The sequence below is a fragment of the Alosa pseudoharengus genome, unplaced genomic scaffold (genome assembly GCF_046254945.1).
Source record: "Alosa pseudoharengus isolate Yale_2024_CS ecotype anadromous, Long Island Sound unplaced genomic scaffold, YU_APseudo_1.1 YU_APseudo_1.1_scf_4, whole genome shotgun sequence".
Classification (NCBI taxonomy): domain Eukaryota; kingdom Metazoa; phylum Chordata; class Actinopteri; order Clupeiformes; family Clupeidae; genus Alosa; species Alosa pseudoharengus.
The window spans coordinates 24425963-24441538 of record NW_027468774.1 but is presented as its reverse complement, the minus strand read 5'-3'; the positions used below and the strand labels follow the sequence as shown (position 1 = coordinate 24441538).

General features: G+C 40.2%; 1 protein-coding gene across 2 annotated transcripts; it reads left to right on the top strand.

Annotated features, from left to right (window-relative positions):
- Nucleotides 1-2386: 2386 nt before the first annotated feature.
- LOC143102082 (immunoglobulin lambda-1 light chain-like) lies at nucleotides 2387-10005 on the top strand. Of its 2 annotated transcripts, none has more exons than XM_076265463.1 (4): nucleotides 2387-2632; nucleotides 2720-3049; nucleotides 7618-7647; nucleotides 9584-10005. In XM_076265463.1, the coding sequence occupies exons 1-4, from the start codon at nucleotides 2593-2595 to the stop codon at nucleotides 9904-9906; spliced, it is 723 nt and encodes a 240-aa protein (XP_076121578.1). In that variant the 5' UTR covers nucleotides 2387-2592; the 3' UTR covers nucleotides 9907-10005. The 2 variants fall into 2 exon arrangements, with proteins under 2 accessions (XP_076121578.1, XP_076121579.1); XM_076265464.1 differs by lacking the exons at nucleotides 2387-2632; nucleotides 2720-3049 and adding exons at nucleotides 6751-6839; nucleotides 6953-7282.
- The last annotated feature ends 5571 nt before the right edge of the window (nucleotides 10006-15576 follow it).

Genomic DNA, 15576 nt, shown 5'->3' with positions numbered 1-15576 from the left:
CCACGACCATGGCACCCTTGACAGGGACAACAAGGAAGCGATCATCCTCAGCTGTACCCCCCCCCCCTTCCCCGCACTGTTGGACTTACTTATTTGCACCATCACCATGACACTCACTCTCATAGAACACCTTACAATGCACACTGATTTACAGGCTCAGTCCCTGCCCTGTCATGCTTGCACACTATGTTGATATTTGATTTAGTTTATATAGTATATTTAGTATTTAGTATTTTAGTATCATGTTTATCTTCTACTGTCTCTGTCAATGTACAGTGGAGTTTTTTATTGTATTACTTTTTCTGCTGTAAGTGCATGTTGTGTCTGATGTCTGTATGCTACTGAGACCTTGAATTTCCCCTTTGGGGATCAATAAAGTATATATCTATCTATCTATCTATCTATCTATTTTAACAAAAGGTTTTGACCTAATTTCGGAATTAAATGTAAGTCATAATTGGTTATTTTGTGCTGTGCATTTCTGAGTAAAAACACATGGTGGCAGTAAAGAGCCATGCTCTGATATAAGATCATTCCCTGTAGTTGCCTTTTGGTTGCCTTGGAAGTCTCAAAGGTAAAAAGAGGAACACCTAATATATTACAGACATTATTATTATGAAGTGAAGGCAATCTCAGAATTGTATGAAAAAACTGTTTTCTTCAATTTCTGAACAAAGGAGAGAAAGATGGACTATACTGGTTCCCTGCTGAATAGTCCTACCCCATAAAACAAATTGGCATTACTTCATTCCTTGTGTCATTACAAGCAAATGTGTTGAACTAGCTGTAATAACTAGTTGATAGATAGACTAGATAGATAGATAGATAGATAGATAGATAGATACTTTATTGATCCCCAAGGGGAAATTCAGGATTTGAACAATGCTGTAAAAGCCTTGGTTTTCTTTATACAGTCACAATGTCTGTCAACAGTTAAAACATTGAAACATATCCTCTGTTTTGCAATCCACCCCGTCCAAACACAATAATGTGTATCATTGTAGTTTTGAAATAAAAAATAGTGCTGCCTTGCGCATTATTCATTAGAACATTTGACAACAGGATAAATCGGTTTGACTATCTTGACAACAATGGCATCATGACTTGCCATTCTGATTGCACTGACTGTTTTATTGGCATAAATATTTGCTTTTGAGGCAACAACTAAGCATTATGAGCAAGAAATGTCCTTTTGCAGGTTATCCACTATGTGGTGCGGTTTGCACTAATTGTTTTGAGAAATTTTCAAATGTTCATTATAATTCGAGAAATGCACCAAAAGTGACTGAGAAAAACTGTAGCTCTTACAGTAATTGCATGTGTTGCGTTGTGAAAACTGCATTTCTGAGTAAAAACACATGGTGGCAGTAAAGAGTCATGCTCTGGTCAAAGATCATCCTCTGTAGTTGTCTTTTGGTCGCCTTGATAGTCTCAAGGGGGACTCAAAGGGGAAGTGATTTATCATTTTACACAAAGACTTCTGAAATCTTCAGCACGTTCTATAAAACATTATTACTATGGAGTAAAAGAAATCTCAGATTTGTATGAACATTTTCATGATTTTATTCAATTTCTGACCAAAGGAGAGAAAGATAAGGACACATTTAGAGAATGAAGTGAGTTATCAACACAGCTTTACCTCTTGTATATTTCAGAGTGTGAAGTGTGTCCAACTCCCACCAGCACCAGTCAGGCTGTTCCAGCACCTCTCACACTCAACCCAGGTCACACAGGATACACCTGCTGCCCTCGGCTCTCTATTTCTGACAATGCAAATACTGAAACCCTCTTTACGAATCCTCACACGCAGTCAACCATGACAGTGAATTTCATTTCTGTCCTCTCAGTATCTGAACAGTAATCATATCTGATCTTTAAGCAATTTAAATGGATAGATGTCTGCTTCAGATGCTGAAATTAAAATAACATTTCTAATTATCACATCACCATTGCCCCAAGTAAAACAACAAATAAATAGTTCATAATTAATCAGCAACAGACAGTTCTCATATATTACTGTAATTATAAATAAGAAAAACAGCTATATCTACCCTGATTGAATATCCTGTGATGTGTGTTTGTCACTTTAGTTTCAGTCTGGATGACTAAAGTGATACATTATGATGTGAAGTGATACATTATGATACATTATGTGAGAAAACATGGTGATACTACACAGAGTTGGTCCTCCAGAAAAACATGTAAAACCATTTTCATTACCAAAAATAGCTGTTGGTGAAACTATTCATCTGCTGAATACCCAAATTACTTTATAAAACTAGAATTTAATATAGAGTACTAAGATTAATGCGAATGTATTTGTATGATAAATATTTCATTGTCCCATTCCATGTTATTTCTGGTATCTGGTAATTATGAAAAATATTTAATTTTGCCATTGCATGTTATCTCTGATATCTTAGTAGTGACAAGCTGGGGTTAAAAGATTCTTTTACATTTTGAAGGGATTAAACCTGATTGGTTGATTTCTGAGCGCTTGTGTCCTTATAGGAGGGTCCTGCCTCCTCACACTCCACCTCTGCTCATCTCTCTGCTGGACAGAAGGAGCCGTTCACTCCACACACTGACAACATGCTGGGGACACTCTGCACTCTCATCACGGCTCTGGCATGTAAGACCCACTGCAGGCTTTAGTGTGTGTCTGCTGTATGGGAGAGGGTGCATATGGCTGTTACATGTGTGCTGTTGTTCTTTTCAGGTGTGAGTGGCGTCACTGTAGTGACCCAGAAGCCTCCTGTTCTCACTGTGAGGAAAGGAGAGACGGCCACGCTGCACTGCAACCTGGGAACTGTGACTGGCAGTGCTGCTCGGTGGTATAAACAGATTCCAGGAGAAACTCCACAGTACATGTTGAGGTTTCATCACAGTTACAGTTCTGTATATTATGGATCTGGCTTCTCAGCACCTAAATTTGATTCAAAACATTCCTCTCAGACTGACTACAGTTTGATCATTAACACTGTAGAGGTGGGAGACTCTGCTGTGTATTACTGTAAGACATGGGACAGCTCTGCTAAAGAGTTCGTATCACAGTGATTCAGCCCATGACAAAAACCTCCTCACTGCTCACACTCACTTCTGCTTTTAGTCAGCAGCACTGGAGCACCAATGTGCAGTTGCTCTGAATGGATTATAAAAGAGCATCAAAGAGAAGTTCTCTTTACCCTTTCATTCATCCATAATGACCTAATAAAATGACCAATAAAATACACAGATGCATGACTTCACCTTTGTTTTCCTCACCATCAGGGATGGATTACTGCACAGGCCTACCGGGCCCAGGCCCAGGGGCGCAAGGGGTCAGGGGGCCCTGAAGCCCAAGCCTTTGCATGGAATCATTGCCTCAATATCAACAAATCAGAATGTATGAATCTGATTGAATCAAAGTATTGGCCATCCTCAAAATGCACCAAAATACAGGAAATCACATCATACAAATTAAAAAAATTCTGGGGGAGGACCCCCAAACCCCCCTTCCCACATATGTGACAATTAGTGGGGGGTCCTTAATACAACTGGGCCCAGGGGCCTGAAAGTTCATAATCCGTCCATGCTCACTATGCTGCCACTGGGAGCACCAATGTGCAGTTGCTCTGAATGCACACAGTAGCTGCCAACTCGCACGCATTGACCGTGAGATTCATTCATTTGATCGGCTCCACTCTCACGCCAATCGAATGCATAAGAGTTGGTAGCTATGTATTGGTTTATAAAAGAGCATCAAAGATAAGTTCTATAATGAATATAAAATAAATCAACATTTTTCATTCACCCATAACAACCTAATAAAATGGACTATAAAATGTAGAGATGACTTTACTTTTTTTCCTCACCATGCTGCCATGGAAGAAGAACTTTAACTTTCTTTTTTTGTCTCTTTAGCTGAAATGAAGTACTGTAGTCTTGTAGTGGTATAAGTTTACCAGTATTTTATTCTTGGAGAGTTCATTAAGGGAAGCACTCATTTAGAAGGAAGCTGAGATCACATGACCAAAAATGAAGTTATACTACACAGTATAGGAAGGGGAAGGTACATTAAAATATTAAATATATAAAATAAGTTGCAAAGACTCAAACATACTATATAAAACTATGTCTCTGCCAACGATCCTCTCATTGCACATGTAGGTTCCGTTTCCTAAGTTTTTAAGTTCAATTTACAGTAGGTTGGTTCAGTATCATGGATTAATAGCCATGACACAACTAGTGATTGGCTGATGCCCCATCATCCCTCCCCCTCCCCAGCTGCTTGTGTCCTTATAGGAGGGTCCTGCAGTGTCTCCTCTCCTCACACTCCACCTCTGCTCATCTCTCTGCTGGACAGTAGGAGCCGTTCACTCCACACACTGACAACATGCTGGGGACACTCTGCACTCTCATCACGGCTCTGGCATGTAAGACCCACTGCAAAAAGAAATCAAACATTTTCATTCACCCATAATGACCTAATAAAATGGCAAATAAAATGTAGAGATTAATGAACTTACCTTTGCTTTTCTCACGATACTGCTATGGAAGAATACTTTTAACTTTCTTTTTGTCTTTCTCTATACCTGTGTAACTGTACACCTTGTGCTGCAGAGCTAAAATGAATTAGTCTAGTAGTAGAATAAGTTTATTTAATTCATGGAGGGTTAATTGAGAAAAAGCGTTCATTTACAATGAAGCCAAGATCACATGGCCAACAACTTATACTGCAGCCAAGGAAGGGGAAGGTACATTAAACTATACAATAGATCAAATAAATATGTAATTAGATGTACCGCAGAGCGGTACAAAATATGACCGCCGCCCAGTCCAGCACATTTTTTCCACAAAAATAAATCACGCTGAAAGGCCTATATGATTCTGTCTCACTAAATTGCATTATCCACACTCAATTCTCACTGGTATCTTCTAGACAACAAGTACAAAAACATGATTAGTTCATAGATTTTACAAGTAAAATTCATTTTATACAACCCCACCTCCATTTTGCCTGTTCATAATTCTGAGAAATTCTTGATTGTTTGTGTTACAGTATGTTTATGTTATGTGTGTGGGTGTGTGTGTGTGTGAGTGTGTGTGTGTGTGTGTGGGTGTGTGTGTGTGTGTGCTTGTGTGTGTGCCTGCGTATGTGCCTGTGCATGTAAGCGTACATATGTCTACTGTGTGAGTATGTGTCATACGTATGATTACTGTGAATGTATGTGTGTGTGTGTGTGTATCTGTTTGTGCACATGTGTGCACATGAAATGGGTTAACATGACCCCTGGAGGCAAACATACGGAAAAAAATGGTCATCCTACGCCCTACAGTTCTCAAGATATTCACAGAGAACTGTGTCTGCCCTACCCTCCTTTCGGGGGGTCCAGTCCAGCGGGGGGGCTACAGATCAAAACGAAAAATGACGGTTCCATGCTATCCATGTGGGGGTACATGCCCACCAAGTTTTGTGTACCCCGGTCTTTCAGTGTCCCGGGAATCCTTGTTGGTGTACGTCACTAAATGTACACATAAATTATTTTATTGTAAGGCCCCCCATGAACGAAAGTACAAAAAACGTGGCATGCATTCGGAGGGTGTCATAATGATCCTACACTTTTAATTTTGTGCAGTTTTGACCTTGTCAGCCAGAGATATTGTGATGAAAACACCTAATTTTTTGCTTTTTAATTTTTAACTAGGTGGCGCTATACATGAAATAAGTGGTAATGGGATGGGTTGACAAGCCCCCTTAAGACCAACATACATAAAAAAGGTGGACCTCCTAGGCCCTACGGTTCTCGAGATATTCACAGAAAACTGTCTCCGGCCACCTACAGGCCAGTTGGTGTATAGTAACATAAATTAATTTATTGTGTGGCCCCCCATGAACGGAATTCCACAAAATTTGGCGTGCATACAGAGGGTGTCATAATGATCCTACACTTCCAATTTCGTGCAGTTTTGACTATGTTAGGTCACAGATACCTTCAATTACAACACCTAATTTTTACTTTTTTGTGTTTAACTAGGTGGCGCTATACATGAAATGAGTGGTTATGGAATGGGTTGACATGGCCCCTTGAGATCAACATACAAAAAAAAATGGTCCTCCTAAACCCTACGGTTTTAGAGATATTCACAGAAAACTGTGTCTGCCCTACCCTCCTTTGGGGGGTCCAGTCCAGCGGGGGGGCTACAGATCAAAACAAAAAATGATGGTTCCATGCTATCCATGTGGGGTTACATGCCCACCAAGTTTCGGTCTTTCAGTGTCCCGGGACTCATTGACGGAAATTTGGGCATGCGAAAAAAAGAAGAAAAAAAAAGAAAAAAAAAAAAAGAAAAAAAAATTCTGACTAAACCTATATGACCGCCGCTTCACTGTCATAATAAGTTGCAAAGACTTGTACTGTATGAAAATATCTGTAAACTTCACTCTGCAATTCCTTACTAACAAACAAATAACTCAAAGAACAGTTCTGTTTTCCAGGACTCTGTCAGCTATTCTCTCATTGCACATGTAGGTTCAGTTTCCTACGTTTTTAATTTCAATTGTCTGTTAAGATATCTTACATCAATCCAAGATACACCAAACTACTGATGATGTGTGATTTACAGTAGGTTGGCACAGTACCATGGATTAATAGCCATAAGACACAACTAGTGATTGGCTGATGCCCCATCATTCCTCCCCCTCCCCAGCTGCTTGTGTCCTTATAGGAGGGTCCTACAGTGTCTCCTCTCCTCACACTCCACCTCTGCTCATCTCTCTGCTGGACAGTAGGAGCCGTTCACTCCACACACTGACAACATGCTGGGGACACTCTGTACTCTCATCACGGCTCTGGCATGTAAGTTTATATTATTTATGCATGGTAAAATAAAAAAATAACAATATATTATGTAGACAGGCCAACACCAACAACAAAATATTCACATTCATTTGACATATTCTTCTCCACAGATATCAGCTGTCAGAAAGTGGTAACCCAGACACCATTATCACTTTCTGTGAAAATAACTGAGAAAGCAACCTTGAACTGTAACATTGCAAAAGATGAGGGCTACTATGTTTATTGGTATAAACAGATTCCTCTTGATGCTCCACAGTTTGTGTTAAGGTTCTATCACTCCCATAGTTCTCCAGATGCTTATGGAACTGGTTTCTCATCTGACCATGTCACATCTAAAGCCTCATCAAGCATAGACTATCAATTACTCATCAGCAATGTAGCTGTGGAAGACTCAGCCACATATTACTGTGCTAAATACACCTCCTCTAATGAGTGGGTATCACAGTGGTTTTCACCATGACAAAAACCCCAAACAGTGACATCAGTTCTGCTTATTGCAGTTATCAAGATATCGTGTCCTTGGATGTCGAAAGGTTGGATATAAAGAAAACAAAGGATATCATCTCTGAAGTTGTGTGTACTGTGACTTTTTGTGGAACCTCTGTAATCTGTGATGTGGGATTATAATCCAAACCCTGGTGGGACTGTTGTGATCTTGAGGAAGTGGAGAAAGTGAAGGTCTGAGGAGAGGTGCTGTTTCAGTTCCACCTCTCAGTTCTGAAACCTGGGAGGTTTTTGTATACGATGGAAGATACGAGATGAATCACTGTGGTATTCGGACATGGCACCAAGCTCATTGTAACTGGTAAGTCAACTTTCCTTTTCAAATTTATTTGTGGATTGTAAAGGTTGTATTTTTGATCATTAGCTTTCAATCTGTAGCCTACGTTTAAAATGTGTGGAATTTATGGATGGATTAAGGATGCTTTTCTTTTGTGAAAGTCTTGGAAGAAACTTTAATAAATTATTTTAGCCCATTTCATTAAATACTTAAGTCAGCATTGACAACCACAACTATTATTTACCATAAATATTGTTATTAATTGCATATAGTGAAAAACGCTCAAATTTACAAAAATCCACAAAGAATCCTTAATATTTATTTTCTTATTGACTATATATATATAATACATTGGGGTGCTTCTGAATTGAATTAATCATTGATGATAATTTAATTTAGGATCAAATTTATTTTCCTGAAATTCATATCTGTGGGGTAGCCGTAGAGGGTTGTCGGTTCGAACCCCGACCAGTAGGAACGGCTGAAGGGCCCTTGAGCAAGGCACCTAACCCCTCACTGCTCCCCGAGTGCCGCTGTTGTTGCAGGCAGCTCACTGTGTCGCAATTAGTGTGTGCTTCACCTCATTGTGTGTTCACTGTGTGCTGAGTGTGTTTCACTAATTCACGGATTGGGATAAATGCAGAGACCAAATTTCCCTCACGGGATCAAAAGAGTATATACTTATACTTATACCAAGTATTACAGTTTTTCTCAGTCGCTTTGGTGCTTTTCTCATATCACTATTAACATTTGCACAGCAGTTAGTGCATTTCTCAAAACAATTAGTGCAAACTGCAAAACCTAGTGGATAACCTGCAAAAGCATGCCACTTGCTCAAAATGGATAGTCCATTCCTCAAAAGCAAGTATTCATGTCAATGAAACTGTCAGTGTCATCAAAATGAGAAGTCTTGACACCATCGTTTATGAACAAGATAGTCAAATGGCTTTGTCATGTTTTCATTAAAACAGTTTATTCTCTCAGTTCCAATGCAAAAAAAGGTCAGAACTCGGTGACACTACCTGAACATGCTCAAGACAGCACTATACACTTGTACAGCCATGAAAACTACAGTAAAGTTACACATTGCTGTAGTTAGGAGAGTAAGTGAGTACAAGACACTGAATTCGTACGTTTCATATTTTTACTGTATATGCTCTTTGCAATTCTACAGCATTGAGACAGAATTTGATAACTAGTTCACCAATTTTGTATGAAATGACTACTCAAGCAATGAAATGAAGACTATTAGTTTTATTGGGAACGACTATTCAGCATCCATAAGTATAGTTCATTTTGACTGACATGACATAAGCAAATGATAATGTTATAAAACAGCAGAGAATTGTATGAAAGCAACTGATACATGTCCAAAAGCATTTGCAATTTGTTCAGAGGAAAGAGAAATTGCTACTATAATGTGCACAAATGACTAAATGTTGTGGAGGTTGAACTAATAGTTATGAGAATTTTCATTCTGATCTGAGAAAAGCACCAAAGTGACTGAGAAAAACTGTAAATTACATACTTTTACAATGGCAATGGCGTATTTGATCCTTAGTTGATGATAGAATTATAATCTATCATATGGCATATGTCAACATAAATCAACCGATTTAAGATACAAAATTGTGTAACAAGCTAGCATTGTTGTCATTAAATACTTATGTTGACAGTGGCAAACATCTTATTTGTGTTGCTTTAGGATTTATAGTAAAAAGGTGATATTGCAACATGTATGCAAGTGTTTCTCCTGCTACTACTTCCCTCACCTTCACTTATTCTCTAAAATTAAGCTGGCTCTTAAGCACAATAAATGTCATTAATGATAAATCCTTGTATGAGTAGGCCTACATGACAATAAACTTGAACTTGAACTTGAACTATGTGTGAGTGACATTTTGTCATGTGTCCACTGCTGAAGAACTCTGCTGTGTGTCTTGTGCTGTGTGTGTTTCAGACTCGGCGCTGCCCGCTGCGTCTCTGACCCTCTTTCCTCCGTCCAGCGCGGAGCTGCAGGCCGACAGAGTCTCTGTGGTGTGTGTGGCAGAGGACCTGCCCACGGGCTTTGCTGAGGTCAGCTGGGCGGTCAGTGGGAACCCGGTCAGCAGCGGCATCAGCACCGGCTCCCCTCAGCAGCAGCCCAACAAGAAGTTCCGGCTCAGCAGCCTCCTGACCATCCAGACGGCCGACTGGACCAGCGACAAAGACGTGTCCTGCCAGGTGGCCAGTGCCAGCTCCACAGCCTCCAAGAGCATCAAGCAGTCAGACTGCAGCAACTGAGGCCAAAGGAAAATGGCTGATTTTTACTTAAATTTTACAGGTTAAATGTTCTTTTGAATGCTGCATTATTTTATTTTAATAAAGAGCATATTATTATAAGTTTGTTTGGTCTTTGACTTCTTCTGGTCTTCCTGCTACTTACTTCCTACTTTCCACTGAAATTATGTGCATTTCATAGACAAAATCTATAAATGATTATTTGACCTTTTTTTTTTTAACCAAACTGCATTTGAGATGTCTTTTCCTCACATCTCTCATCAGCCCTACTCATTATGGGAAAGTACCTGTTGTTTCTTCATTTCTATTTAGAGTCTCATGAAAATCTGGTGGCTTCTCTTTTTCACACACGATTGATCAAGGGGCACGCCACTCACAGTTACTACACCTGCAGGCAGGGTTCAATATAAGCAACCCCCCCTGGCCCGAGACAAGTAAAAGAGCGTGTCGGGCATGTTGGTAGGCCGGTCACTGGCCCGTTTGTGCCAATGTTAGTTTTTCTGCCCATCACCGACACAAGTAATTTCAGCTCACCTACCATGCTAACTAGTTGAAGCTAAGCCAAACAGAACGGGGGGCTTTATTACAATGTAATAATGAAAAAAATATAAACAAATTTTATGTAAAAGTGACTTTTTGGGGCCAGTAAAAATACTTAGATACTGCACTGTGGTGTCTGAATTGCAGACATCTCATCCCCAAGCCCTCCTTCTTATCTCTGCGGACGTTGACCATGCCTCCCTTTCTACCACACCTGATATTCACACAGTATGTAAACTGCCACACTAGAGAAAAAATAACATTAGACTTATTTTATGTAAACATAAAAGATGCATATAGATTATTACCTCTCCCCCAACTGGGCCGTTCTGATCACAACCTAGTCCATATGCTTCCTGGCTACGTACCTTTACTGAACAAACAACCGACATCCAAGAGGTATGTAAGGAAATTGTCTGCTGAGACCAGCATGGCGCTCAGAGACTGTTTTAAAGATGTGGATAGTTTGACAACATGCATGACAGACTACATCAACTTCTGTGTGAATATCACAGTACCTGTCAAGAGGGTCAGGTGTTTTCCCCAACAACAAACCCTGGGTGACCCCTGAGCTGAAGGCCCTTCTGAACGAGAAGAAGACGGTTTTTAGATTTGGGGACAAAGAGGAGCTGAGGAGAGTGCAGAGGGAGTTGAAGAGGGAGATGAGGAAGAGAAAGGACACCTACAGGAGGAAACTGGAGGAGCTTCTGAAGGGGTTTGAAAATGATCTCAGGCCATGGTAAAGACAGTGGACGATGCCCTGAACATGGAGATAGGGAATGGGCGAATAAATTGAACACAAAACTGTTTTCCAACCGATTGGATGTTGCCTGCCCTTCCGCCCCAGCACCTGCTACTCCATCACCCCCCTCCCACTCCCTCCCCTGGGCCCCCACTGTCACCAGTTGCACCCCCGTCACACTAATCCCCCACCCCCCAGCCTCTCTATAACAGCAGAACAGGAGATAGGTGCTAAGGAAGACAAAAGCAGGAAAGGCCACGGGCCCTGTCGGTATCAGTTCCAGGCTGCTCACGGACTGTGCAGATCAACTCTGCGGGGTCTTTCTACAATTCATCTTCAACGTTAGCCTCAGGCTGGAGGAAGTCCCAACCCTGTGGAAGACCTCCTGTGTTGTTCCTGTCTCCAAGACTGCACACCCTTGGGAGCCTAACCATTTCAGACTGGTAGCCATGATATACCATCTGATGAAGAGCATGGAGTGGATCGTTCTAAACCACCTTCGATGCCTGGTAAGCAGTGAGATGGACCCACTCCAGTTTGCGTACCGACCAGGTGTTCCAGCTCCACCGTTCCCTCTCTTACCTGGAGAACACTGGGGACTCTGTAAGCGTGTTTTTTTTAATTATTTTTATTTCTTTCAACACAATTCATTCAGCACTGATGAGGGTGCAGCTGGAAAGAGCTGGGGTGGACTGCAACCTGGCTGCCTGGATCACCGACTACCTCACTAACAGACCACAGTATGTGAGACTACGTGGCTGTGAGTTGGATGTGGTAGTCTGCAGCACAGAGACCCCACAAGGTACAGTACTCTCCCCCTTTCTCTTCACTGTATACATTGGACTTCAGATACAACACAGACAGCTGTCACCTCCACAAGTTCTCAGATGACACAGCCATTGTTGGGAATGGTCTGGAATATAGGGAGGTCATCGCCAACATTGTCGAGTGGTGTGGAGGAAATTACCTTTGGATGCACGCCAGTAAGACTAAAGAGATGGTGACTGACTTTCGCAGCAAGGCGCCATCATTTGCTCCACTGAGCATTCAGGGAGCGAACATTGAGGTGGTATAAGTCTACCTAAGGGTGTTCACCTTAACAATAGAGTGGACTGGACACACAACACAGATGCCCTGTACAAGAACGTTGCTCCATCTGCTGAGAAGACTGAGGTCCTTCGGTGTGTGCAGGTCACTGTTAAGCACTTTTTGTTCTCTGGACACCTGAGGTGGTGGGTTTAGAGGAGGATGTTGGAAGAACTTGCATCCATCACGGCCAACCCCTCTCACCCCCTGCATGGGACAGTGGGAGCTCTAAGCAGCTCTTTTAGCAACCGACTGCTGCACTCATCTAGTAAGAAGGAACGTTACTGCAGGTCTTTCATTCCACAGTCCCTCCACCAGCAGGAATGGGATTATTTTCTGGATAGTCATTCTTGTATGTAGCATACACCAAACTCATCATGAGTGTTTTCGCCAAAAATCTAATTTTCATTCCATCTGACCACAGAATATGATTACAGCCTTTTGCAAATGAAATTACATGAAAAGAAAGGATTTTTTCCTGCCATGTGTTTTTAATAAATCGTTACATTCATACAGTACATTCATCATTGTTACATTCAGACCTCCAAAGGCCTCAGGTGCCCTATATTGCCACCATGTGGCAATACTGCTGCACAACAGTGAATTCACCTTGAACTTTCTTTCGTCCACCTTAAATAAATATATTTTCCACTCATCACAAAAGGATACTTTTTTAGTCTTTATTAATGGATTGAGAATGGGATGTCAATTAAGTTCCTGTGGGTGTAATGGCATTAGTCCCTGTACTTTTATTCATATAGTGTGTGGAGAGATGGTAGGACATGTACAAGAGGCCAGTTAGCTATTCAGTGTTTGATATTAGCATACCTAGGTATAATACCATAGGTATAAAATATATTTAATTTATAAAAGTATAACAATGTAGAGTGCATGGGAGATTAGTTACACAATAAACACAAGTCAGAGACCAGTCCTACCTGAAGGCATATTTAAAAGACACAATATTTTTAAACTTTTAAGTAAATGGAGGAGACTTTTTGTCCTTTAAAAAAGAATCTCAAATTACACTCATTTGTACTGATTATTGTACTGATATTACAATTACTAAATTGATACAGCAAAAATCAGTACTGATTATTGTACTGATATTACAGTTACTAAATTCTAGCAGACTAACTGATTTTCAGATGTCATAATCATATTATGCCATGCACCACTGACAGACTGAGGAAGTAATTTGTCCCCAGTTACAATAGTATTATTAATACATGATCATTGCACTGAACTGCCTTGCACTATATTTATTTTTAATCTTAAACCATACTGATATTGCACTATCCCCACCCTTTCAACTGTATATTGCATCTAGCTTGTGTCTGGTGAGGGGTCCACGACCATGGCACCCTTGGCAGGGACAACAAGGAAGCGATCATCCTCAGCTGTACCCCCCCCCCCTCGCGCACTGTTGGACTTACTTATTTGCACCATCACCATGACACTCACTCTCATAGAACACCTTACAATGCACACTGAATTACAGGCTCAGTCCCTGCCCTGTCATGCTTGCACACTATGTTGATATTTGATTTAGTTTATATAGTATATTTAGTATTTAGTATTTTAGTATCATGTTTATCTTCTACTCTCTATTGTACAGAGTTTTTTATTGTATTACTTTTTCTGCTGTAAGTGCATGTTGTGTCTGATGTCTGTATGCTACTGAGACCTTGAATTTCCCCTTTGGGGATCAATAAAGTATGTATGTATGTATGTATGTATGTATGTATGTATATATATATCTATCTATCTATCTATCTATCTATCTATCTATCTATCTATCTATCTATCTATTTTAACAAAAGGTTTTGACCTAATTTCGAAATTAAATGTAAGTCATAATTGCTTAGTTTGTGCTGTGCATTTCTGAGTAAAAACACATGGTGGCAGTAAAGAGCCATGCTCTGATCTAAGATCATTCCCTGTAGTTGCCTTTTGGTTGCCTTGGATGTCTCAAAGGTAAAAAGAGGAACACCTAATATATTACAGACATTATTATTATGAAGTGAAGGCAATCTCAGAATTGTATGAACAAACAGTTTTCTTCGATTTCTGAACAAAGGAGAGAAAGATGGACTATACTGGTTCCTTGCTGAATAGTCCTACCCCATAAAACAAATTGGCATTACTTCATTGATTGTGTCATTACAAGCAAATGTGTTGAACTAGCTGTAATAACTAGTTGTCATAATCTGTTTAGCAAATACATATGTGACCTGACAGAAGGGAACGTCAGGATGTATAGAAAGATGTACAGTGGTGCACAGCTCTGACCAAGGGGTGTTTTATGGTATATTGGTCATTTGAACAATGCTGTAAAAGCCTTGGTTTTCTTTATACAGTCACAATGTCAGTCAACAGTTAAAACTTTGAAACATATCCTCTGTTTTGCAATCAACCCCCTCCAAACACAATAATGTGTATCATTGTAGTTTTGAAATAAAAAATAGTGCTGCCTTGCGCATTATTCATTAGAAAATATGTACAAAGTAAACTGTCATACTGACAACAGGATAAATCAGTTTGACTATCTTGACAAACAATGGCATCATGACTTACCATTCTGATTGCAGTGACTGTTTTATTGGCATAAATATTTGCTTTTGAGGCAACAACTAAGCATTATGAGCAAGAAACGTCCTTTTGCAGGTTATCCACTATGTGGTGCGGATTGCACTAATTGTTTTAAGAAATGTTCAAATGTTCAAATGTTCATTATAATTCGAGAAATGCACCAATAGCGACTGAGAAAAACTGTATGTCATAATTGCATGTGTTGCGTTGTGAAAACTGCATTTCTGAGTAAAAACACATGGTGGCAGTAAAGAGCCATGCTCTGATTAAAGATCGTCCTCTGTAGTTGTCTTTTGGTCGCCTTGATAGTCTCAAAGGTAAAAAAGGGAAGTGATTTATCATTTTACACAAAGACTTCTGAAATCTTCAGCACCTTCTATAATACAAACATTATTATTATGGAGTAAAAGAAATCTTAGATTTTTATGAACAAACTGTTTTATTCCATTTCTGACCAAAGGAGAGAAAGATAAGGACACATTTAGAGAATGAAGTGAGTTATCAACACAGCTTTACCTCTTGTATATTTCAGAGTGTGAAGTGTGTCCAACTCCCACCAGCACCAGTCAGGCTTTTCCAGCACCTCTCACACTCTACCCAGGTCACACAGGATACACCTGCTGGCCTCGACTCTCTATTTCTGACAATGCAAATACTGAAACCCTCTTTACGAATCCTCACATGCACTCAGCCATGACAGTGAATTTCATTTC

Coding starts and splice junctions, on each gene's coding strand:
- LOC143102082 (XM_076265463.1), top strand. CDS start 2,593: ATGCTGGGGACACTCTGCACTCTCATCACGGCTCTGGCAT. Junction 3,050..7,617: donor CTCTGCTAAAGAGTTCGTAT/CACAGTGATTCA, acceptor TCACTGTGGTAT/TCGGACATGGCACCAAGCTC. Junction 7,648..9,583: donor CACCAAGCTCATTGTAACTG/GTAAGTCAACTT, acceptor TGTGTGTTTCAG/ACTCGGCGCTGCCCGCTGCG.